This window comes from Pipra filicauda, unplaced genomic scaffold (assembly GCF_003945595.2).
Source record: "Pipra filicauda isolate LSUMZ 115617 unplaced genomic scaffold, ASM394559v2 scaffold132_size2486313_pilon, whole genome shotgun sequence".
NCBI lineage: Eukaryota > Metazoa > Chordata > Aves > Passeriformes > Pipridae > Pipra > Pipra filicauda.
The window spans coordinates 1,140,768-1,165,292 of record NW_024103796.1 but is presented as its reverse complement, the minus strand read 5'-3'; the positions used below and the strand labels follow the sequence as shown (position 1 = coordinate 1,165,292).

At 40.1% G+C, this 24,525-nt stretch overlaps 1 protein-coding gene across 1 annotated transcript; it reads left to right on the top strand.

Moving 5' to 3' along the window:
* Positions 1-1,951: 1,951 nt before the first annotated feature.
* On the top strand, positions 1,952-19,788 carry METAP2 (methionyl aminopeptidase 2). The gene is made up of 11 exons (XM_027732259.2): positions 1,952-2,209; positions 3,033-3,134; positions 6,512-6,577; positions 6,933-7,035; positions 12,288-12,449; positions 14,182-14,363; positions 14,448-14,542; positions 14,629-14,725; positions 15,249-15,352; positions 17,719-17,834; positions 18,995-19,788. Exons 1-11 carry the CDS (start codon positions 2,053-2,055, stop codon positions 19,245-19,247), a joined length of 1,437 nt encoding a protein of 478 aa, XP_027588060.2. The 5' UTR covers positions 1,952-2,052; the 3' UTR covers positions 19,248-19,788.
* The last annotated feature ends 4,737 nt before the right edge of the window (positions 19,789-24,525 follow it).

Here is a 24,525-nt window from a genome sequence, read left to right as displayed (position 1 = left end):
AGGGGTAAGAACAGTCTGCTGTATGAGAGACTAATGGATTAAAATAAAACACAAAACTACTGCTCTTGGATATCTTGGGACCATTACAATGCCCAACTACGGTATATGTACAACAGGAAGGTCCAAGATGACTCAAAATGTAGAATTCAAGAAATTTTACCACTCGTGTTCCCCCTCCCCCTGCCACCAACCACCAAAAAAACCCCCAAAACCCCAAGCCAAAGACAAACAAAAAACCAAACAAAACCCCAGCTCTGTAGAGTCCTCTTCTAATTCACAAACTAGAATGAAAAGCAATAAACCAAGAGTGTTTTGTACGCAACATTAGTACACATGCTTTTACGTCATCCATTCTCAGTATGGTAAAGAGCTATTCCTCCATGGCTCAGAGACAACATCAATTCTGACTGAGCTAAACAGCTCACCTGCTCTATCCTTCAAGGTTTATCCTGCTTTAACCATAGCAATAGGGCCCTCCAGGGCCTCTGGTGGTCTAGTGGTTAGAGTGCCTGACTCTCACCTCTGCGACCCGGGTTCGATTCCCGGCCCCCTGGGCAGGTGGAGCTCGTCAGCCTTGGTAGGCAATCCACCTAAGAGAAGGTCACTCTAAACAAACCTACATCCTGGGGACCTCACTGCCACTGTCCAAGCTTTGCTCGGCCCCGACAGATGAACCTCAGGACTAAAGGGTGGGCTCAGTTCAGCGCACGCTGTGTCTCACCTAAAAATCCACTGCGCAGGCTGGAAGGGTTAATGACCTTTCCCAAAAATCTTCGCTCGCGAAGACTGGCCATTATAGGGCCCTCCAGGAGGTGGTCCAGTTAGACTAATTAACAGTGGCATATACCCATGTGATTTAAAGGGGGGAACAAGTGGTTACACAGCAGTTTCCAACTGGTAAGGCATGTCTTACTGCTCAGAACATGCCTTGAGGCCAGGGGAATCACCTTCCCTGCACCCATCCCTGCCCAAAAATGCCCCAGCTGGATGTTTCCATGTTCAAGTGCTCTTCCAAGCAAAAGCAGTGGAGAACATGCTGCTGTGACACCTGCCCGGAGCAGCATGGAGTTTGATCATTACTAGAGCATTAGCTTAGCCTTTTGGAGTGTTGTTCTTACTGAGAATTGTATCAGGGCAGGAGTGAGGAAGTGCCTAGGGGTGTCAGGCAAGGAGCGGGGAGATGGAAGCCAGGAGCTGGCAGATGGAAGCCAGGAGCTGGCATCAGCGGGGTCAAGGGGGCAGAATTGGTATCTCAGTGAGGTACAAGGCATTACCAGTTTTCATAAGCAGAGACCTGTCTGCAGAAGCATTTTAAAACGCAGCTATGGAAAATAAGGCTCACTTTTAACCTTTGTATGTTATAAATTGTAATGACACTATATTATGTACTATAAATACATGTTGAAATATGCTAGTGAGGGAAAAAAGTATTTTTCAGCCAGCATGTTATACTAGTAGAAAACTTGTGCAAAGTATAAACTCAGCAAACGAATTTTAAGAACTGGGCTAATTTAATGAACCATTAGTGGACGCTGGCAATACTGGTACTTTGCCTTGCTTTTCTAGGTAGTGGTGGAAACGGGACAAGGCAGTGTCCTTGAGCATGTATTAGAATCTTCCCTTTATTTGCTCCACGTGCCTTGGAACAAGTAATTTTTTCAGTGCAGTGTTTTCCTTCTGTACACGAGTTCTCTCGTGTGACTTAAATTTGCTCAGTGTCCTCCAGTTGTAAAACTTCAACAATCGCACATCCTATAAACATTCAACAGCAGCTGTTCCTGTTGGAGAAAAGGGTTGTTTTAATAAGATATTTTTCCATTTTTTTATTCCGCCGCACGGCCGCCACGGCCCCACCCCCGTCACGGCCCCGCGCGCGCGCACCGGGCGCGGTGCGCGTGCGCGGCCGAGGGGCCGCCCCCCTCTGCTCCGCCTGCCCTGCCCGCGGAGTCCTCCACCGTCCCGGCGTGCCCCGCGCGCACCACCGAGCGCGCTGTCGGCCCGCCGCTGTGCCCGGCTCGCTCCGTGCGCGCGAGGCGGCGCGGCCGCGGCGACATGGCGGGCGTGGGGCGGGCGGAGGAGCCGGAGCAGCACCTGAACGGAGAGCTGCCCCCCGAGCCCGGCGACAGGGACGGCGCGGCGGGGCTCGGCGCCGAGGATGGCGCCAAGAAGAAGCGCAAGAAGAAGAAGAAGGGCAAAGCGGGCCCCGCGGGTAGGGGCCGGGCCGCGCCGCGCCGGGACGCTGCGCTGAGGGGCTGGCGGGGTGGCGTGAGGGGCCGCGGCCCGGCACACCGGGCGTCGTGCGCGGCACCGGGAGGCCGCGGGGGGCCGAAGGGTCCCGCCGTGCGGGTGCGGGGGTCCGCCGAGGACACTGTCCCGGGCCGTGGCGGCCGTGCGGGCTGAGGGGGATCCCCGCGGCTCGGAGCGGGCTGGCCGTGCCCGGAGGGTGCTGCTGCCGTTCCACCGGGGCTGGGGAGTCCTGCCTTCTCCGGGGCGCGCAGGAGAAGCCACCGCTTCCCTCACGCCCTCCTATGCCCCGAGGGGAGCGAGGCGTGAGACTGCTGGTGTAAAAGTCATCCCGCGTGATGGAGGCTGAGCACCCCTCCCAAGTCCTCGCAGAGAGCCGGAGCAAGTCTGGGCAAATGGTGTAAAGGCGCTACGGTTTGGGTTTGTTTTAGCAGGCCAGCAGCGAGTGATGATGGTGCTGTGCGTTTATAATTATCTACTTCACGCCCATGTTATCTTACAGGAGCAGGCTGCTGCTACGGCAAGGAGAACTAGTTACCCTGGCAGAAAAAAGTAATCAGAAGTGTCAGGGTAATCTACCTTTATACGCAAGTGTCAGTAACAGTGCCTGTCACTGTAGGGCCCTACAGTCTTGCACATAGGGGCTGCTGAGAAAGAAGAAAAGCAGTATGTGCTCTGGTGTCTGTAGGATGAATACAGCATAATATTTGTGTAAAGTTTGGGGGGCTATTGGTTAGTACTGTGGAGCTGATGTTTTACGGTAAGTCATACTTTAATTTTACAAACAGGACAAGAAACAGATAAAGAAATAGAAGGTGCTCTTGATGATGTAGCAAAACAATTGGACAAGCAAGCACTGGAGGAGAAAGAAAAAGATGATGATGATGAAGGTAAGCGTAACTTATGTTTTCTCTTGACATTTTGAGTTTCAGCTTCTTCCAAAACACACATTTTAACAACCCTTTTACAGATATCTTTCTGGGTTTTGATTTTGTTTGTTTATTTTTTTCCTTGGGACAGGTGAGATGGAACCATATACACTTTTAACTTTTTTTGTCAACATTTCAGCTGTCACGTATGCATGCAAAGAAAAATAACAGGGATCCAAGCTTTTTTAAAGCTTTGTGTTTTCAAGGACCTAATTACTGAAGGAAATGTTTAGTTTGAGATAAGTTAAGCTATAAATTACTCTCACTTGCATTACCATGGTCAGTAGGCATTTATGTTCCAAATTATGTCTCTTATTCGTGGCTTAAAACATAGAGCAAATTTTAAGGGAGCCTTTTAATTAATAGGAAGTTTTAGAGTCTTTACCCTGACTTTAAACCTGCTCATCTATAATTATATTTTCTCATTAAAATTGAATTGGGGAGGGATTAATACACAAGTAAGACATACACCTCCTGTGTTACTTGTGATATGCAGCTGATTTTCTAAGCAAGAGCCTTAAAAGTGTCCATACTGAAATCCAGATTGGGTGCATCTCTTCTGTAGGAATATCGCATAAAGGTGCTGTGTTTCCTTTGGTTTGAGGGATGGTTCTCAATAGACATGGAAATTTTAAAAAATACATGCAAAAAGATAGCATGTAAAGTTGACTCAGCATCTTGAAATGTTTCTTAGTCTGCTTAGCAATCTTCTTAGTTGACTTGGTGGAATTCATCATTCTGGAGTTTAATTTTAATGAATGGAGTATGGAAGTTTTAAAAAATTAAATCAGTGTGCCACGGTGTATTAAATAAATAAATTTGTCTTTGAACGTTTTCAGTCTGCAGTGTACACTACAGTTTAATGCTGTTACTTTCCATAGAAATATATTCTGATGGTTTATTTGTTTTGTGGTATATTTCAGGTTATGGAGTTGAAAGATAATAATTGCAATATGTGCTTTGCCATCATTACAAGTTGAGTAAAAAGTATTGAGAGGGATAGTGAAAACTTTATCCAGTGAAAAGAGATCTTGGAAAATTATTAGAATAGAGTTCCATCTCAGAAGAAATAACATTGTTACTTGCAGATCAAATGCTGTGCTCTGTTATCCTTTTTACAGTATTAGCAATTGGTATTACAGTATCAGAAAATATAAAAAAATTAATGATGCTATGAACTAATGATCTTCCTTTTTTTCTACATATTAGACTTGTATGTGTTTTTAGTAAAATCGATATTTTTGCAGAAAAATAAAAAAGTGATATAAGGTTTTTCAAGACGACTGTATGTTCTTACCTGTACTGGTTCTCATCACTTGCTGTTTTAATTGTGTAGTTTCAGGATTGTTGCTTAAAGACATGGTGCTGCATTAGATTAAAATCAATAAAATACCTACTCCAGTTTTTCTTTTTCTTTTTGTTCCATTTGATAAGCCTGAGTGGCCTCCCAAAAATGAGACTTTACAACTTTTGAACTCTAGGAGAGGTTAGAAAGTGCTCTTTTGGATTTCCCTTGCCGTGTTAAAACATGCTGATATCGTTTCTGCGTGATACTGCTCTGAGTTATTAAATGGCCGTGCCAAAATGAAATAAGATTGGGCTTCAGTTCTGCAAAGATCTTAAATTCCTTTTCTGCCGAAAATTTTTTTCACTAGCAGCTAAATAACCTGAAGACAAACAGGGTATTGGTCAGATGCAGTAGTTATGTTTCTGGCATCACAGTTAGTCTGCAGTAGTCTTCAAGGGCATGAAAGCACAGGCAGGATTGGTTTGGCTTGCAGTTGGCAGTTTCACATCCAGTGATGTATGAAAAAGCCACAATAAGCAGATAGCAACAGCAACAACGTTTAAGAAATGCTGGGGTTTTTTTCCCCTTCAGTTTACACCTAGCATTAAAAAAAAAAAAAATCAAAAAATCCCTTGGTGAATGAACTGGAGTCATATTTAATTAACTGCTTTATGAATAGTTTGAGCACAGCTCAAGGTCAAGAGAAATGTGGTAAAGTTACCACATTTTAAAGAAATTTATATGCACTATTAAAGATTTTTGGCTATCTATGAAATAATGATTGATGAAGAATTTGGTAGGCTGGACTATGTTATAGCTACAAAGTATTTATATTTGCTATTTATTGCAAAAACTTAAATTAATACTTAATGCCAAAATGAGCCGGGAGGGGCAGGAGTGACATTTACTGAAATTTGCCCCAGCTTCAGGCTTACAGCACTCACCATGGCATAAAAATGCAGATCACATTGGTCTTCATGAGAGGCTTGTAATTTAGTGACTGGAGCAGCTGATAAGTGTTTTGTTTTGGTTTTAAATACAAGTTTCTGTATAAATACATTCAAAATGGTGATGCTTTGATTTGATTCTAAAACTTTTTTTTACTTTTCACTGTAGATGAAAAAGAACCTGTGTTTAGGTCCAGAAGGTTTAATTAGATGAGGTCATATTAGATATTGATATGAAGTAACTAGGCATGAGAAGTAGCCAAATGTGAAGTTTGTGGGGTTGTTGTTAACCCCCAAATGTGACTGTAAATGATGTGGCTGATTCTTGGTGCTTACGTGCTCTGCTCTCTGGAAACTTCCCACTGGTATAGATTCATAGAATGGTTTGGGCTGGAAGGGTCATTTAAAGGTCATTTGGTCCAGCCCCCTGCAGTGAGCTGGGACATCTTCATCTAGATCAGGTTGCTCCAAGCCCCATCCAGCCTGACCTTGAATGTTTCACGGGATGGGGCATCTACCACCTCTCGGAGAAACCTGTTCTGGTGTTTTACCACCCTTGTAGCTCCCACATGCACTGGTTTTGTTGAGTGCTGTTTGTGACCTTCCCTGTTATCTCCAGATTAAACTCATCCTGCTCTAAGGGTGTCATCTTTACACATTTGGGGTTTGTATCTTTCCAGATGCAGTTAGTTCCTTTAGCTGAAACATCAGAAGATGAGTTTGAAGCCGTAGTTTCTAACTTTTTATTTAGCTGTTGTGTCTAATACCATCCTCTCTCGTGTCCTCCAACAATCCTTGGCATCTTTTTGCCTGAATTGAGAAGAAAGGAATATGAAGTAGGACTTTGTGAAAATACTTTCCCTGAGCCACATTTTTTGCTCTCTTTGGTGATATGTTTGTTAACTTTAGAAACTATTTTCTTAGGTCTGTGGGGGGGCTGAAAATGCTAATGGTTTGGTGGCAGCTTTTGGATGTTGTATTTTAATCCATTAAATTCTGTGAAAGAAGTGTTTCCAGATAGTCCAGATGTTTCTATGTGTATCATGCGAACTTTGGTTCTTTAAGGTTATTTTATGTTCACCTGAGCACTTTCTTTCCTGTAGATGGAGAGGGTGAAGGAGATGGAGCAACTGGGAAGAAGAAGAAGAAGAAGAAAAAGAAGAAAGGACGTAGGTATCAAGCACAAAAATATGGACTGCAGGAATATTTGGTATTAAGTGTGTGCAAGTGCTGTTCTTGACAGCTGAAACAAAGTTTGGGGTGCAGTTTGTGTTTGTAACCTAAGTCTGGCTGAGTTGTCCTCTTTCTGCTATCCCTGCATGCCACTGAGGGCATTCATTTGGCCTTGAGTATTGGCTGAATAAAGTCATATGAGGGCATTGTGATATGATAGTTTTGGTAGAAGCCCGAGTTCTAGTAAGGGAGTCTTAAATAACTTGTGCTGTTTAACTTCTGTGCTCGAAATAAGATAATGTATATTTCCAGTGTACCCTGTGTAAAACTTTCTTAAATTATACTCAACAGCTAAGGTCCAAACAGATCCACCTTCTATTCCAATATGTGATCTATTTCCCAGCAATGTATTCCCAAAGGGAGAAGAATGTGAATATCCACCAACACAAGATGGGTGAGTGTTTTAAGCTTAAAAAATAAATGCTGTCATTTGGATGTGCTGAAAAAGCTGTTTAAGTACAGCTAAATGGAAAAAATTAGTTGTAATGTGCTTTGGGTTTTGCCTTTTTTTTTTAACTGGATCATCCAAGAACTCAAAGAATACAAGTCTTCAGCCCAGAAATGTTCATCCTTCCCTACCCTTTTAATTAGAGTGTAGCCAGTATGAGCAGAATTGCCATGAGGCAGGGGACCAGCAGGATTTCAGTAGGCAGCTTGTAAGGAAAACATTGTCTGAATTAGAAGTGAGTGAAGTTTTAAAATTTAAAGAGATGAGACACTATTGTGCAGCAGTTTTGCGACCATTAAGACATCAACTGTTTGGTTTTTATTTATTTTTTGGTAGAGACACGTCAATCTCTCAATTTAAAAGCCCAAGTGGTATATTCTGTACTTTGCTTCTCTTTCTTTGTATAAATATATAGTTATTATAACCTCATCTGTTTTTTGTAATTCATAGTGATGTGGGAATAGTGTGCAATTTCACTATACAAGCAACAGCTTCTGGTGGTTTGCTGGAACAGAGATCTGCATCCTTATGTTTTTACAGGCGACTACTATTTCTTTTGTTAAGAACTAGGGCATACCACCTTGACTGTGTTGTCCTTGACTGATTTTTTTTTTTTTCTCCCATGTGAAGTGTTGTGGAAGGTCATGTGAGGGAGACAGGGGATGTGTGGCATAGAATTAGCTTGAATTACATGAAAAGATGAAAAGACCAAGTATTACTGAAAACTTTGAAACTTCCCAGGAAATTTTGAATTGAAACTCTGAAAAAAAATAGTTTAAACCAAAGAGAGGGAGTAGATAAATACTTATATTTTTGAAAGCATTATCTGGTTTTTTCCAATTACTTTTTTTTCAAAATGAAATTACTTTGAAATGTTTATTTATTGATTATATAAAGTCAATGCGTTTTTCTCATAGAGCGTAAGCTACATAGTTGAGTCTAATACATCTTATAAATTGTGTTCAGATATTCACATATAATATGGTTTCATTTTTATGAGAATAAAATTTGCTTTTGTGAAAGCCTTTTCTTCTTTATAATTACTTCAGTTTGATCATAAGGTGCTCCTATTTATTTATAAATGACTGCCTTTTGCATGCTAATGAAGGACTTTCACAGGATATTTCTGACAGGCTGGTCCAGGAGTGATTCTTTAATGCTTAGGAGTTAAATGTTCTCCTGTATATGCCATGCTCATAAGGTTGAGGAAATTAGATGATAAGGATCATAAGGAAATTAGATGATAAACACCTTAAGCATGTTCATAGTTATTCACAAATAACACACTTTTCACATCTCTGATATTAAAGATTAAATTGTTTGCTCTGGTTTCACTACTATTTATTAGGAAAAAAAAAAAAGTAAATGCAAAACAAACTGCCTTTCAGAACAGGATTTAGGTGGGGTGTCTTTTCTGTACCAGAGTGTTCTGTTATGGAAGAAGAATATACTCTTCTAAGGAACCTGAAATAGTTTCTTTATATAATGTGCTTAAGCAAATATATGTTTAGTTTTGTTCCTAATTTAAATATTTAAATCTTATGATGCTACTTTAGTATTTCCTAATATAAGCAGCTACTTAAATTAGTAGCTGACATTTAATGCTGAGATATTTCCTATTCTGAATAATAGTTTCATTTTATATATTGGTGAAGCGTTTTTGTGCTTCTCTTATTCATGCTGAGGTCAGTAGGGTTTTGTCTTTGATTTTTTTAGAGTTGCACTTCTATTCTTAACTCTTGATGTCATATGCTTTCTAAAGTTACCTCTCATCAACCTACAATTGTGTATTTTGTGTGAGAAGTTGAACTGGAAGTGGGTGTGATTCAAATTTCAGCAAAAGAAAATAGCGCACAATCAGTTCTTATGTAGACAACAGATTTTTATATCTCAGGTATTTACTTTTGTTTGAAGGTTGTGGTTTTTTGTTGAAGGCACCTGAATTTGAAATGATACAACAGAGAGGGCAGAAAACAGATAAACAATATTTCATGATACACCAATTTTTGTTAAAGTGGGATTAAGGAATTCTTGATCCTGCCTGCTTGTTTCTGCCTCTGTGCTGCTATCATAGAATCATAGAATGGTTTGGTTCGGAAAGGACCCCAAAGGTCATGTAGTTCCAATGCCTCTGCCACGGGCAGGGACACCTTCCACAACTTATCTGGGCAACCTGTTCCAGTGCCTCACCACCCTCACATTAAAGAATTTCTTCCTAACAACTGTTCTAAACTGACCCTCTTCAGTTTAAAGCCATTACCCATTTTCCTGTCAATACATGGCCTTTGAAAAAGTCCCTCTCTAGCTCTCTTTTAGACCTTTTAGGTACTGGAAGGTGCTATGAGCTCTCCCTGGAGCCATCTCTTCTCCAGGCTGAACAACCCCAACTCTCTCAGCCTGTCTTCATAGGAGAGGTGCTCCAGTCCTCTGATCATCTTCATGGCCTTCCTCTGGACTTGCTGCAACACGGCCCTGTCCTTCTTCTGTTGGGTACCCCAGAGCTGGATGCAGCACTCAGGTGGGATCCCACCAGAGCGGAGTAGAGGGGCAGAATTCCCTCCCTTGACCTGTTGGCTACACCTGTTGGGCTGCTTTTGATGCAGCCCAGAGTATCATTTGGCTTTCTGGGCTGTAAATGCACATTGCTGGGTCTTGTGGGGCTTCTTGTCCACCAACAGCCCCAAATCCTTTTCCTTAGAGCTGCTCTCAATCCATTCTCCATCCAGCCTTTATTAGTGGTGGAATTGTCCTGACCCAGGTGCAGGATCTTGCACTTGGCCTTGTTGAACTTGATGAGGTTCACACAGGCCACCTCTCAAGTCTGTCCAGGTCCCTCTGGATGGCATCCCTTCCCTCCAGCATGTTGACTGGGTTTCTGGGTGAAGGTAAGCTGGGGAAATTTATTTTCTGGAATTCTTTGATCACTAGAATCTAGTTTACAGCATGATCCTGTACAGATTTGTGCTGGTGAAAACTGCGGGCTGTGAACTGGAGTGAAAAGATGGAACAAATGGCTTGGAGCAAGAGGAGAACTTCAGCTGACGTGTGGTAGGCAGCATGTTAGGAAACTGTCAAAAGCTTGTTAGCTCATGTACCTGTCAGAGCACGTAATGTTTGGTGTGAGGCCTTCATTTGATCAATTGGTTTTTCACATGTCCTGAAGTGCTTAGGCCCAAGCAGGATTTCTTGCCTCCCTTCCTGAGCTCCCAGGTGCAGTAGTGCAGCTTCGGCAGCAAAATGCTGTGGTTCTGATACAGTATTTTTAAATGTAGAGGCTGTCTTGTCCCCCAAGTGACTTGGATGAAGTGACTATTTGCTGAAGTACAGTAGGACAGAGGGAGGACGGCTTCCTGCCAGTTAGCTGGAGTTTGCATTCATGTCTGTGACAGATGGCAGAGCAGCTGCCCAGGCTCTGTCAGCAGTTCTTGCTACTGGAGGGTGTTCGCTATTGGAATCCAGAGCAGTCTGAAAAGACCCTCAAGTCTCCCTTCCCCCTGTTCTTCTGCAGTGCACCTTTTCACTGTGACTACTGTGCTGGCAGTAGTCCAGTTTTCAAGTGGCAGTGAGGGGCCCAGGTGTTGCAGCCTGTTGCTTTGGATTTTTTGGTAGAATTTGCCAGAGTTAAGGGCAAATTCAGAGAGTAGGATTTGTGATGCTTGCTGCTGGAGCAAGAAAACTGCTCTGAAAGGTAAAAGTGGGATTTCTCCTTTGCGCTGTCGTTACTTATCTGAAAAGGAGTAGAAAGTTCAAGAGAAACAAGCAAAATGTCTCAAAATATTTCAGATCATCTGGTCATTCTGAGGAATATTTTGTGGAATAGCCTGTTGTCCTTCTTTATATTTTCAACTCTGCTTAAATACTTAGTATAAATATATATACTTATTTATTTATACTTAAATATATATACTTATGTATTTATGCATATATACTTAGTTCAAAGTGCAGCAAAGTTGCAGGGCATAGTCTCTTGGCTCACTCCTGCCTGGTTTTTGGCTGTAAAGGGGATTCTTAGAGTGGAGCTAAGTTACATGTCTATGAAACAGGTAAGAAGCTGCACCTTTGGATTTCAAAAACTAGTCCTTTACCATCTGCGTATTCAGTTGTTTGCTTAGAACCAACTTATTTGCATAAAGGTAAAAGTTAATTTCTAAGTTTGGAGACTTTGGCATATTTCAGCATCTTTGGTCCATCTTGTCCATCACCTGTTTTCTTTTAAGACCCACCTACCAGCATGTGTAGCTATTTATTGGTTTTAGTAATTTTTTTCCTGCATAACATGTACAGAATTCTCTGAGTTATCACTAGAGTGTTTTGCATCATTACAAGGCTGCAGCTTCACCATTTGAAGAGTATCTCTACTTTGTAGTCAGAAGTCTTTTAGTTAAATTCTGACAGCTGCTGGAGTGCTCAAATTGCTTTTTTATTTGTTTGCTTTCATGAAACCTTAGTTGTATGGGTCTTTTGCATAGTGGAAAATATATTCAAAATTCATCTTATATTTAGTCCTGTATTAAAAAATATTCTTGTATTTGTTCTATGAACCTACCAGAGAGCCAGAATGAGTGGTGCTCTCCTGGAACAAATGTTAATTCATCATCCAACCAATTTAGAAATAACATCCTGGCATATTTCATAGTTACCATGCACTGTGTAAGGTGTTATTACCTAAATATTCCGAGGATGAGATAAAGTAATACTGGAACTGTAAACTCTTAAATTTGGAAGGAGTTTATTGTCTCTAACAGTTTCTGGGCCAAGCGGCCACAGTACAGTGCTGAGATTCTTCTCTGCACAGGAAGAGTGCTGTCTGAGTAGGATTGTGAAAAAAATTAACTTTTTGCATGAGCAGAGTCTGTTGCAGTTTTCCCTGCTAAACTCAAGGTAGAGTTGCAGGCATTCATGTGAATTTTATATGCCTGTTCTGTCTTTTTGAAGATGTTATGCATACTTTAGGCAGATTGCTTATCTGGGCTTTTGGTAGGGTGTTACTGCCCTTCTCAGGTGCCAGTCTGTGGTGCCAATAGATTTATTTTTTTTAAATAGACTTCCTTTTTTCTGAAAATTGTGTAAATCAGTATCTTTTCTGTTGCCCAGGGGAATGTAGACCTGACTGGTTAATAAACACTTTGCAGGCTTTAGACAGAAGTTGTAATGACTGCTGTGATTAACTTGTTTGAAACACTTTTTTTATTTTCAAGGCGAACTGCTGCTTGGAGAACAACTAGTGAAGAAAAGAAAGCACTAGACCAAGCCAGTGAGGAAATCTGGAATGACTTTAGGGAGGCTGCAGAGGCACACAGACAAGTGAGGAAATACGTTATGAGCTGGATAAAACCTGGAATGACCATGATAGAAATCTGGTGAGGACACACATCTTCTCAAACACCTCTGCTGTAGATTTTTCTTCGTTCTCCAGAGGGCAAGAGATTTAGTCTCAGTTTTGTGTGCTTAATTCACTGCATCATGAGTGTTGGAAAGATTTCTGTTTGAAGTACACAGCCAGTATTGCCAATTATTTCCTCGAAGTTTCCTCTTTTATTTTTAGCTTTTGCAGTTTTACAGGGCCTGGGATCATACTGAATTTTAAACTAAGCTTTCCATTATGTTCACTTATTTTGACTATATGCTTCACTTAAATTTGAGTGCCTTTGCTGCTCTCGCACATCAGTTCTGCAGTGGTGCTGAGAGAAGCAGCAGCAGCAGTAGCACGTCCTGGTGTTTGCCGGAATTGTCAGTGCCGTGCCGTGTGGACAGTGCAGGTGCAGTCTGCGGCTGGGAGTGGGCAAACGGGCATACAAACAGCACGGCTGTGTGTTCAGTTCAGGGCAGGGAGGTTTTCACTATGTTTAGTCTTCATTAGCTGATGTTTCTGGTGGAAACACAGTGTGGGGGGCTTTATTGTTCTCAGTTAATAAGAAATAGCTGAGCAAATGGATTAAGATGAACATGACTTTGATTAAGTTTGATTTAAAGAAATAATTAGCCTGGACTGATTTTTGTGACTCTTCCAACTATTACTTTTTCTGTCCTTCAGTTTATCTAGAGTGAATGTCTACTGTCCAAGTACTGCACTGATCCAGAACAGTTTAGCTTCCAAAATCAGGTGCTTTCAGCCTGGTGTGACTGAGGACTGTGCTGACAAGAGTAGGATAGTAAGAAAGCTAATCAGAGCTGATCCCCAAGGTAACTGTGCAAGGATAACAGAAAGAAATAATATACCATCAGGAAAAGTAAAAGAAAGGCAGCTGCTGTACAATCACTAGTCTGGGTGAAACGAATCTGTCATACTGAATTTTACAGTTTGACTGTTAAAAGCAATAATTTTCTCAAAACATGACTATTCTTCCTAAAGGCTGTGGGGCCTTGCTGAGTAAAATACACTCTCTTCTTTTTCCATATAGCTCTGAGTGAATGGCTTTCTTAAATAGAATCAGAGTATGGTGCACTGCTGTGGGCTGCAGTTTGCATCCTTCACTGACACTGCAGGAGAATGCCCTGGTGGTGGACACGTATCTGTAGCTTTGCAGTAGCTAGCAGCTTGAGAGTAGACAAAACCCAAGAACAAATGCTAATCTCATGAGGTTTTATTTTATCACAGTTATTGATCAAATTAAGTAAGAAAAGGGTCCTTTTTTTAATTAGACTTTTTTTAGTAAATGAGAAGCCTTTTCTCTTCTTTTTTTTTTCTCTCCTTTTAAGTCCAGAAATTGTAAAGAATGCATTTAATTTTACTAAACTTTAGTTGTTTAATCTCTGTTGCTCAGGAAGAATGGATAAAATGTAGCTTGTAAAGGATGAATATTTTAAATTTAGAGTAAAAACACCAGAGAAGTACTCAGAAGTACTAAGAAAGGATAGAAGAAACAAAGAACTGAGGATGTTATGTTGTACTTAGGTTTTGCAGCCTAGAGTGTCTGTCTACTTAGCATACAAATAGTTTTAAGATTTCACATTAAAGCATTTGTTTAAATATTGTTTAAATATTTTTCTGAGTTTTTGTTCTTGTGTTGATTTATTTGAAGTCATCATAAGAAATACTAATGACAACTGTTCTGTTCTTTTTTTTTCTTCTCCCGCCCCTGTGCCTTTTAGTGAAAAGCTAGAAGACTGCTCACGTAAACTGATAAAGGAGAATGGTTTAAATGCAGGTCTTGCATTTCCTACTGGGTGTTCTCTGAATAATTGTGCTGCCCACTACACTCCCAATGCTGGAGATCCAACAGTCCTGCAATACAATGATATCTGCAAAATAGATTTTGGGACACACATTAGTGGTTAGTTTTCATTTATGAATTAAAACTTTGAGAATGTTCTTCATTGCAAAGACTGTGAAGCTAATTAACTTTTGCTGATTTCAGGTCGTATTATTGACTGTGCTTTTACAGTCACATTTAATCCAAAATATGACAGACTATTACAAGCTGTAAAGGATGCCACAAATACTGGAATAAAGGTATGATCATTATGTAAGTCATTTACAAAGTCTTTTACAGTAAACTTTGAGGTTATTTTCCATTTATATTTGCACTTTGTTTTCAGTGTGCTGGAATAGATGTACGTCTCTGTGATGTGGGGGAGGCCATACAAGAAGTTATGGAGTCTTATGAGGTTGAAATCGATGGCAAAACATACCAAGGCAAGTTCTTTTCTGTATATAAGGATAGTTGTTTTTAAAGTGTGTATATGTATATATATTTGTACAAATATGGATTTATTTATATGATACTGAAAAGACCTCTGTACTAGAAGGATGGTATGTGTCTTGCATAAATATGTGGTTTTGGCTGGCTTGCCATTCCTCTGGAGAAATGTTCTTGGCTTATCCTTCCAAGTACTGTATCTTTAACAGATAAGATGAAGGCTAAACAACTGTTTCGAACTGTACAGTTAATTTGATACCTGTTGTTTGGCTTTCTTAATAAGCTTTTGTTGCTGTTGGAGTTGCTAGTCTTTACTAATGAAGTTTTGCTATATCATACAAAACCAACTTCTGTCTTGGCTGGTGTTTGTACAAGATGTGTGGACAGTTTTGTGTTTAGTTCCTCTGCAGTATGATGAGTCACTATTGAACTTTCAATTTGGGCTAACATACAAAATTGCCTTAAAGGGCTTAACATTTGTTAAGAAATTGCCTGTAACATTAATGTTTTCTTCAAAAGTGAAGCCAATTCGCAATTTGAACGGACACTCGATCGGACCATATAGGATACACGCTGGAAAAACGGTGCCCATTGTGAAAGGAGGAGAAGCCACAAGAATGGAGGTAAATTAAGTTCTTAAACCTTTAAGTTTCCCCAGCTGTCACTGCAAGAGTATTTGCTGTGCACTTTAAATGTGTTGTATTTGTGATCCTGGTGGATGATCGCAGCAGCAGAAAAACTGCTGCACTTGGTAGTGTTTCTGTACAGGAGTAATGTTTCATCTCAGTGGCTCCTCTGTTTAGCCCTGGACTGTTCAGGTATCTAACATTTTCTGAAATTGAAGCCTTGGAACCCTGCTATTTAAAAAACAAACCACCAAACAAGAAAACAAAACAAAAACCCCCACCACCCTTGAAATCTGAATGGCCTTAGTGATACTTGCAGAAACTCTTACATATTTATTTCTCAGCGTGTATTCATTATTTAAATGCAGTTTTGGAATGTTGCACTCAGGAGCATGGAAAAGGATGGGAATTCATATTTTGAGGTGAACTGGAGTTCAGGAAACTAGAGTTTTCCTGAAAGGTGTTTGGATTTGCAAGTCATTCACACTTTTTTGTTCTCTCTGTAATTCAGTCTTCTCTTGCTTGGGTAATTCTTGATAAATATGTCTGGATGATTTTTTTGTGACTACTGTTAGATAGAGTATTTTTCTTGAAAAGCCTCCAATGCTGTTTTTCTTTGCAGATACAAAATAATTAAGTGTATTTCTAGTTAATGGGAGAGGCTAGATCAAAGATGTTGTTTTTAATAGCGTTTTGGAGCAGGGGAAAAGAAATTACTGTACATGATGTGACAAACTACCAATTGTAAAGGCAGTATTCAAATATGGAACCTGAGATTTATCCACCATTTTGATGTAAGCTTGTGTTCTAACAAGATAAGAAGGCTTATTTAAGAGATTGGTAATGAGATAAGAAGCTTTTAATTTCACTCAAAGCCTGATCACTAATGGGCACCAGTAAGCCTATGAGGGTAAGTAAGACTTGTAAGAGCTGAATAGGCACAGGTGTGGTCTGCACAGGATTGTTTTTTGAGGCAGGCTTACTCTCATCACCCAAGCTTTAATCATAGTTGTTGATCTATGATGGGAGCAAAAAGACAAGGTTTTAACTATTAACTTATCTATAGGACTGTGCAAAGGGATTAAGAGTATTGGAAAAGGAAGATAGAAAAGCTTGTGTGTTCTTGGTTAGGCTTAGTGAATAGTACTTGGTTTTGTTATTGTCCATTATCAGTATATTACTAGTGTGAAATGTAAGTGTTCTTTAAACAAATACTACTTAAAGATTTCAGAGCTTTGAGATTGTTTTAATTGAATATTAAGACACTGGGGAGAAGACATGTTTTTAATTTCTTCAGCTTCTGTAGGTTACTTAGGACACAATCCTACATCATTAAACACAGTGAGTTTTGCCGATGAAGAATGTGGAGCATAGCCAAGCTCTTACTGTACTGCACTAATTATAGCATCAGACTGCAGTCCAGTGAGTTTTTCGTGACTGAGAGAAATACAGCCTCTGATGATCCTTATTTGGGAAAAGTGGGTGTAAAGTGAGTTTTGTGGTGGCATTGTGTGTGGGCTTTTGTGGGTTTGTGTTTTTATAATGAATCAGTTCAGGGGCATCTTCAAGAGTTCATCTTGAATTTGAAGCCTGTGTTACTGCTTTTCTTATGGCTTCTTATTTTGGGGTTGTGACTTTCAAAGTAGCTAAATAAACTGAAAAACCCAGCTCATGGTGTCTGTCAATGTTAAATCTTGGTAAGTTCCTTTCACAGTCCTGCCATTAAGGATGTGTGAATGCACTTGGCAGAAATGAGTTTGTGTAATGGCATTTCAGTTATTCTTGGCTAGAATTTTGATAATGCCCTTGCAGATATGTATCACCTTCATTTCTTGAAGAAATTCATCTCGTGGAGTAGAAATGAGCAGGTTAAGGGTATATACTAGCAGCTGTTTACCAGAAAATTCTTGCAGAAATTGGGCCGACAGTTCTTTAGTGCAGTAAGTCTCTGTAATCAACATCTGTTTGCTATGTCTAAACTGTAGTTTTGCTAGGACTTCTATCTGAATAGCAAAGGAGAAGTATTTCCAGTTAGCAGATGTCGTTTCTTAGCTGTGTAGATGTATGCCTTGACAATGTTTTAACTGCAATGGCTTTGAGAAATTGTGAGTAGAAACATGCTGATATTTCTGACTTGAAACAAATAAAATGGTACTAATATAAATAGTTGATGATTTTGAGATGTCTGTAACTTTACTGTGTGAAATCTCCATGTTGAATTTCTTTCAGCATTGATTTGGTGCTTGAATCTATTCACTTTTAATTACTTGTATTCAGAAGTTGTAATACTGAGATGGTTGTATCCGAATGGTCCAGTGTCACTTATTTTCATATTGTAACATGTTCCTTTTTTCTCTCCTTAGGAAGGTGAAGTGTATGCTATAGAGACCTTTGGGAGCACAGGAAAAGGCGTTGTACATGATGATATGGAGTGTTCTCATTATATGAAGAACTTTGATGTTGGACATGTCCCAATAAGGTTGGATTTTGTTGGGTTTTGCTGGTGTGTTATGCTAGAGCTGTCACTCCCTTAGGTTCAAATTTGATACAGTGCATGTTCTTCACTAATTAATAAGAGGTGTTAGCAATGTTCTTGTTATAAAATACGCTCTGACTGTAAATCTGGAACAATATGGAATTATTCTAAAGAATCTGGAAATGGAGAAAATAGGTTGTTTTCAGAATTTTATCATTTTTAAACAATCTTCCTACCATTATTATTTTTTATAATTAATAATATATAGGTTATGCTTGTATGTTCATCTATATATTAAATGTATAGCATTTTTTAATCAACATTTGTACTGTGGTTGTGTGCCACAATCTTTTATCTTACTGCTGTTCCAGAATATATCAGGCTATTCACGTCATCTGTGTTTTTTTGGTGTTTTGTGAGTTTTAAATTCTTGTTTTAGTGTATTGCTACAAAATGAAATAGTTATTAATTTTCAGTGTCACTGGGATTGCATTCTGGCATTTCTAGGAGTGCAGCATATTTTCTGAAGCAAAGGCTACTCTGCTTAGAAACATAGCAGGCATACGTGCTTTTCCACAGCACAAACTAGGAATGTGAAAGAGGTGGGATGGGAAGAATAAGACTAAGAATTGCAAAGGAACTGCTTATGATTGGAAATAAGCTTAGTTTTTGGTAGATCTATAAGTATGTAATTTTTCTGCCTATATATTGTAAAAAGTATGAATAAAAAATTTACCAAGTATTTGATTTCAGAATTCAAAACGCAGCATTTTAAACCACCAGGCTTATGCCAAAATTATGCGAAAGTTCAGATGATTAACCACTTTGGATCAGGAAAATTCCTGTTTCTCTTGATAAAATGAAATGTCCTTTTATTATTTTAGAGAATGACTTCTGTTCCTATGTTTAGTTTTGTTTGCAAAGTTAGATGCAGATACTGTTCACAATGTATTTTGAAGGATATCTGTTTGCAGGAGGAAAGTGCACTTTCTTCTGGGAAGAGAAAATTTGATTGATATAGAAAGACACCCCAAACCTGGGCAGCCTGAAAAGAGCTTGCAGTCTAACCCTCTTCTTAACTGGTGTGTTTCATTCCTGCAGTGAATGCTTGCTTGTGATACCTTTCTTCTCAGACGTGTTCTTGGGTTGTTTTTGTCTTCAAGGCTTCCAAGAGCGAAACACTTGCTAAATGTTATCAATGAAAACTTTGGTACTCTTGCCTTCTGCCGCCGGTGGCTGGATCGCCTGGGAGAGAGTAAATACCTGATGGCCCTGAAGAACCTGTGTGACCTGGGCATAGTGGATCCGTACCCGCCCCTGTGCGACATCAAAGGCTCCTACACGGCGCAGTTCGAGCACACCATCCTGCTGCGCCCCACCTGCAAGGAGGTTGTCAGCAGAGGAGATGACTACTAAACTCAAAGCCACCTCAGCACCTTTATACTCTAGGCTTTGTTGGAACATACTATACCAGAATTAATTTGCAACATATTGTCTGTTTTAACAGTGGACTGATGTTAATACTTTCCATATTTGGAAAGGAAGGAATTTAATCTAAGGCAAGTCTTCTAATTGTAACTAACCATGGGAAAAAGCTTTCAGGCCTTTAGAAATATTTCGAAAGTTACTTATTTTTTCTGTTCAGGGAAATACATGCTATAAAGCTCAATTTTTAGTTTGGAATGAGTTATACATTTTGTTCTGAACATTTATGATAAAAGATGCTTTTCAAATATTTATATGACCATATTCCTACTTGAATGCTTTGAATGACTACACCTGATTTCTGCGCCCCAGTCCTCTATGATATTGCCTTTTAAACTTCCTGGAATCCATTTTGTAAAAAATAAAGACAAATTTTCAAATCTAAAAATATATATACTTTTTAGAAGTCTGGTTATGATTCTGGTCAGGAGTCTGCTGGGAAACTGCTCTATTAAATATTTTACAAACTTGATTTGCCATTTCTTGTGTTGAAACTGGACCTGTCTTACCCTTCATGTGAAACTTGGCCTCCCAGTGCTCGTTTAAATCTGTCAGTGCTGGCATACAGGGCAAGAAGTCAACACTTTACGGGACAAAATGTGATGACTTCAGTAAAGGTGTGTGGTCTGCTTTTGAGTGTGCCAGTCTTCAGTTTAGATTCAGCTGTGTTAGAACATGTCAGATGCATCTGGTGGTCTCTGCTGCTGTTATCAGCAACATGCAACTTTGGGCTGAAGTCAGCTGTGAATTTAGCACGTACCCCTACGTAATCTTTGCCATTGACATGCCTTCCTGCATGGAGTCAAATTTCATGTGATTCCCAATCTCTTTAAAGTTCACATTTGACTGGACAAGTGATAACAAAAACTTGATTTTATTTTGGAGTGTTAAAAGTTATTTTAACAGTTATTATTACAGGCAAGCTAATTTGGAGTGCAGTGAGTCTTGACAGTTGAATTTCATTTGTAAAGGTAAATGAAATCCAATGGCTATTCAGGCCTAGATGCAATGTCTTCCAGTGCTGTTCTCTTTACCTCATGACTTCATATTAAAATTTTAAATAGTTACTGGTGATAAAAATGACAGCTGTGTTAATAGATCTATAATGATGCCTTAACCAGGACCACTTGGGGAACAGAGACACTTCACCTGCTTCTTTATAGCCTGTGTCTCTTTACAGAATAGTTCTTACTAATTTAGAAATACCAGTTCTTTCTTTCTCTGTCTTTGGGTAAAAGCTGCATTTTTGTGCTTTAAAGCCTGAGTATGTGAGCTGCAGTTTAGAGGGGAGCAGTGTTATGTACTGCCTACAGTTTAAAAATAATAGACACTGGTATTTTTTTCCCTGTGAATTTAAGTATTGTTTAAATTCAGTACTGTTTGAACTTGTAGAAATGAATGAAATGGGATACTGAAACATGTAGTGCTGTTGTTGCAGTTTGGGAATCTTGGCATCCAAGCAATTAATTTTAATTAATGTGTGTCTCAGTTCCAAACAAACAGTAGCTGGTGTACATGCTTGTACATTGCAGAGTAAAAGCTGGCACTCGCAAGTCTGCGATAAGCAGGGTTGCTGGGTGCATTGGCTGCTTCTATTTTTATTTATGTGACCAAGACCTTGCTGCTTATGCAACTCTTGACGTGATACGAGCAGGTTCTTGTAGAATGGATGGCTTCCAGCTCACCTGTGTTTGTAACAAGCCTGGTTACTACAAATTCTGCTAGAAACAAGTAAGACAAATTTGCTTCAGTTCTTGGCTGCTTATTTTCTATTTCCAGACTTTTCTCTCTAGAAAGAGTCTGTTAGTAGTAGCTCAGTGGCACTTGATACTGTTTCTACAGCTTAAGGCTTCTTTAATTTCACTGTTGGTTACTTCAGAAATACTTAGTTCTACAGAACAACAGATGTGTTTTCCTCCCTCTTGTCTTTTCTTTTAGCTGAACATAATAGGAAGACCCAGACTGGCAGAGCTAATTTGGACTATGGCCAATTCTTTTAACTTTTTAACTTAACTGGCTATTAATTCACATGTGGAAGCTGATAATCATGTGTAACAAATTATAGAGGAAATGCCTCAGAAAAGTACCTGCAGAGCATGATGATTATTTGTTGCCATTAAATTTAATTGGGGGTATCTGGATACAAGTTTCCTGTGCTGCTGGCCCTCCTGCATTCACACTTGGCAGTATAGAAGGCAAGTCCTATTTCTGTTTCCTTAAAATAAATAAGTTTCCTACTGTTTTCATGCTCTTCAGGCTGCCTTTTTCTTTTGCTCTAAGTGCTAGTTATAGAGTCCTGGCCGTGCTGTCTCATACCTGGACTGTGCTGTCTTGCCACTTGACAAAATCAAAAGTTTATCAAAAGACTTTTGAGCCAGAAGTTTCAGTCTGTTTTCAAATACCCAGAAGATGGGGATCATCATGTTTCTTGTATGTGCAGCACCAGAAATGATGACATTTTTTAGATGCCAGAGTTCAGAACCTCCTTTACAGGGTTTTTCTTTCACGCAGACCTTGTGAGACACATGATCAGAGCATGTACAGCTTGACCTCGTGTGATGTGTCCTTTTGATGAAGGTATGGCCTAAGATTTTCCTAACCAGGAGAATAATTTTAGACTCAAACAACATACTTTTCCCCTTAGATGTGGGTAAGACAGGGCTGATGGGTATAAACACAGCCAGCCATGAAGTGGAAGTCTTAGAGGGAGGGATGGGTTTAGTCATCTTTGTTTCTGAAAGCTGCTGTAGCTTAGGTACTTTGTGGAAAATAAAAAAAGAAAATTATTAAAACTACAGGGGCTTTCCACCTAGAGACCAGATTCTACTGCTTTTATTAAAAAGGTAGTAGTAGTGAGAGTCACAGATTTCCTTTTTAAACCTTTTTTTCTGCTTGTGCATTGATGGTAGATTTCCTTGGAGTTTTGCACTTTACATTTTGGCTAAGAAATGCCACCTTACGCAAAAGATCAGGGTTTTCTCTCTTCAGTGGCAGATTTTACTAAAAAGTAAATTTTATTTAAAAATGGAAATAAACTTGGTACAAGTAGCATTTGTAAGGAATATGCCCATGAATGTACTGTCATGCTTCAGACTCTAGCTTGTGAAATAATGAACCAATTCCAGCCCTAGCTTTTTGGAAGCTGCTGTGCAGCCACTTGGCTTGCAAAGGAAGTGGTGTTTTAAGGGTGAGTATGACTGTAACTTTTCAAAAAGGAGGCTGAAATACGGTACTGGGGGAGGTGAAGTTGCTGTTATAGTGAGAAAACTGCTGTTGTGTTTTCCAACATGGCTGTGTCATGTTCACTGTAGTGTATCAAAATAATACCTGTATTGTAGAACAGTACAAAACCACAGTAAGCCAGTATGGAAACTTAAGGATGTGGTATGGAATTTGTTCATTGATTTTTACAAGTGGTGTTTGGAGACAGAAGAACTTGGCATTCCATGGAACATCAATCAGCTGCCTAGAAGTGAAGATGGGCAGTATATTTTCCCCAGTCATTGATGGAATAATGCTTTTGCCAAATGGTTCTACAAAGCTGTATTTAGAGATAAAGACTATGTAACTTGAGAAAAACATGCCATGCTTTGAAGCAGGCTGTCATTTTATAAGACTTATACATAGTAATTTTTTTCTACAAGGATTCAAGAGGCAGTACTGTTTTTCTAATTTTGATTGTTTCAGTATTTCCAATGTAAAAGAAAAAAATAATTAGTTGTGCTGTGACACTTTAGGGATTTTTGACTTGTGTTTTGGCCATGACAGGCACCTAACTCTTACAACTCAAATCGTACTGATATTAGTTCTGCTTTGCATTTATACTGATGCTGACTTCTCTCTTCTTTTGCAAAGCTACAGTGCTTTAGGGGGAAAAAAAAAGCACTGTGTAGGCTAGTCAGCAGATAAGAGGAAAAGTAAACCTTTTTGCCTAGTTGTTTTTGAAATGTCTGCTTCCCCAGGTTTTAAAATTACGAATTTTTTTTTCTTTCAGTAAGGGCAAATCTCTCAGTTCCTTAAATTGGAGAGAGGTGTGTACAGGCTTTATTTACCACTAGATAAAAGTGAAGGTCCAAGCTGCATGGAAAGCAGCTCCCCAGAGAAAGATCTGTGGAACAAGCTGTCCACGAGCCAGGGATGTGGTCCATGGCAAAGCAGGCCAACAGCCTCTGGAGCTGCATCAGGCAGAGAGCACCAGCAGCAGGTCCAGGGAGGTGATCCCTCCCCCCTCCTCAGCCCTGGTGAGGCACAGCTGAAGGGCTGGGTCCAGTGCTTAGAAAAAAGGGTGACACAGACAGGCTGGACTGAGTCCACCAAGGGGCAAGGAAGATGATGAAAGGGCTTGGAGCAGGTGACATACAAGCAGGAGAGGCTGAGAGGGCTGGGAGTGTTCAGCCTGGAGAAGGAAGCTCAAGGTGGATTTCATCCTTGTGCATGTGTGTATATGTATGTACATATACATATATAAACACAGACACACCTTATGGGGTAAGTAAAGAAGCCTGAGCCAGGCTCTTCTCACTGGTGCCCCCTGAGAGGACAAGAGGAAACAGGCACAAACTGAATGAAGCACAGGAGGTTCCCTTCAGACAGAAGAAACTGTTTTTACTGTGAGGATGCTCTAGCACTGGCCCAGGCTGCCACAGGAGGTTGTGGTGTTTCTGGCCCTGGGGCTATGGAAAGAAAACCTGACTGCACACAGCCCTGAGCAACCTGTTCTAGTTCACCCTGTTTTAAGGGGAGTTGGACTCTGTGATCTCCAGAGCCCCATTCCACTCTCAACAATTTTGTGCACTCCCCTCAGAAGTAACTAGTAAAGGTGTACACAGTACCAATTCTCTTGTGTATCTGGGTTTAAATCCAGCCTCTCTAAGGAAGGGAGTCAGCAACTGATCTCCTAAATGCATGTAAAACTAATTACTGGTAACATTTCTATCTTGAGAGAGATACTCTGGGTTCATGTTCAGTAATTCATGCCGAATTACTACTCATGGAGCATTGCTCTGTGTGTGTGTATGTGTGTGTGTGAGAGAGAGAGAGGGGTGTTCCTGAACGCTTCACTTAAAATAATTACTACACACTTGCTTTTGTGAGTTCCTACAAACACTGATGGCTTATGCAAGGAGAGGAAATTCAGCAAGGGCAGCTTATGGAACTGTAGGCAGCCGGGTAGCAGATATTTATGTGGAGACACATCTTAGAAAGGTAG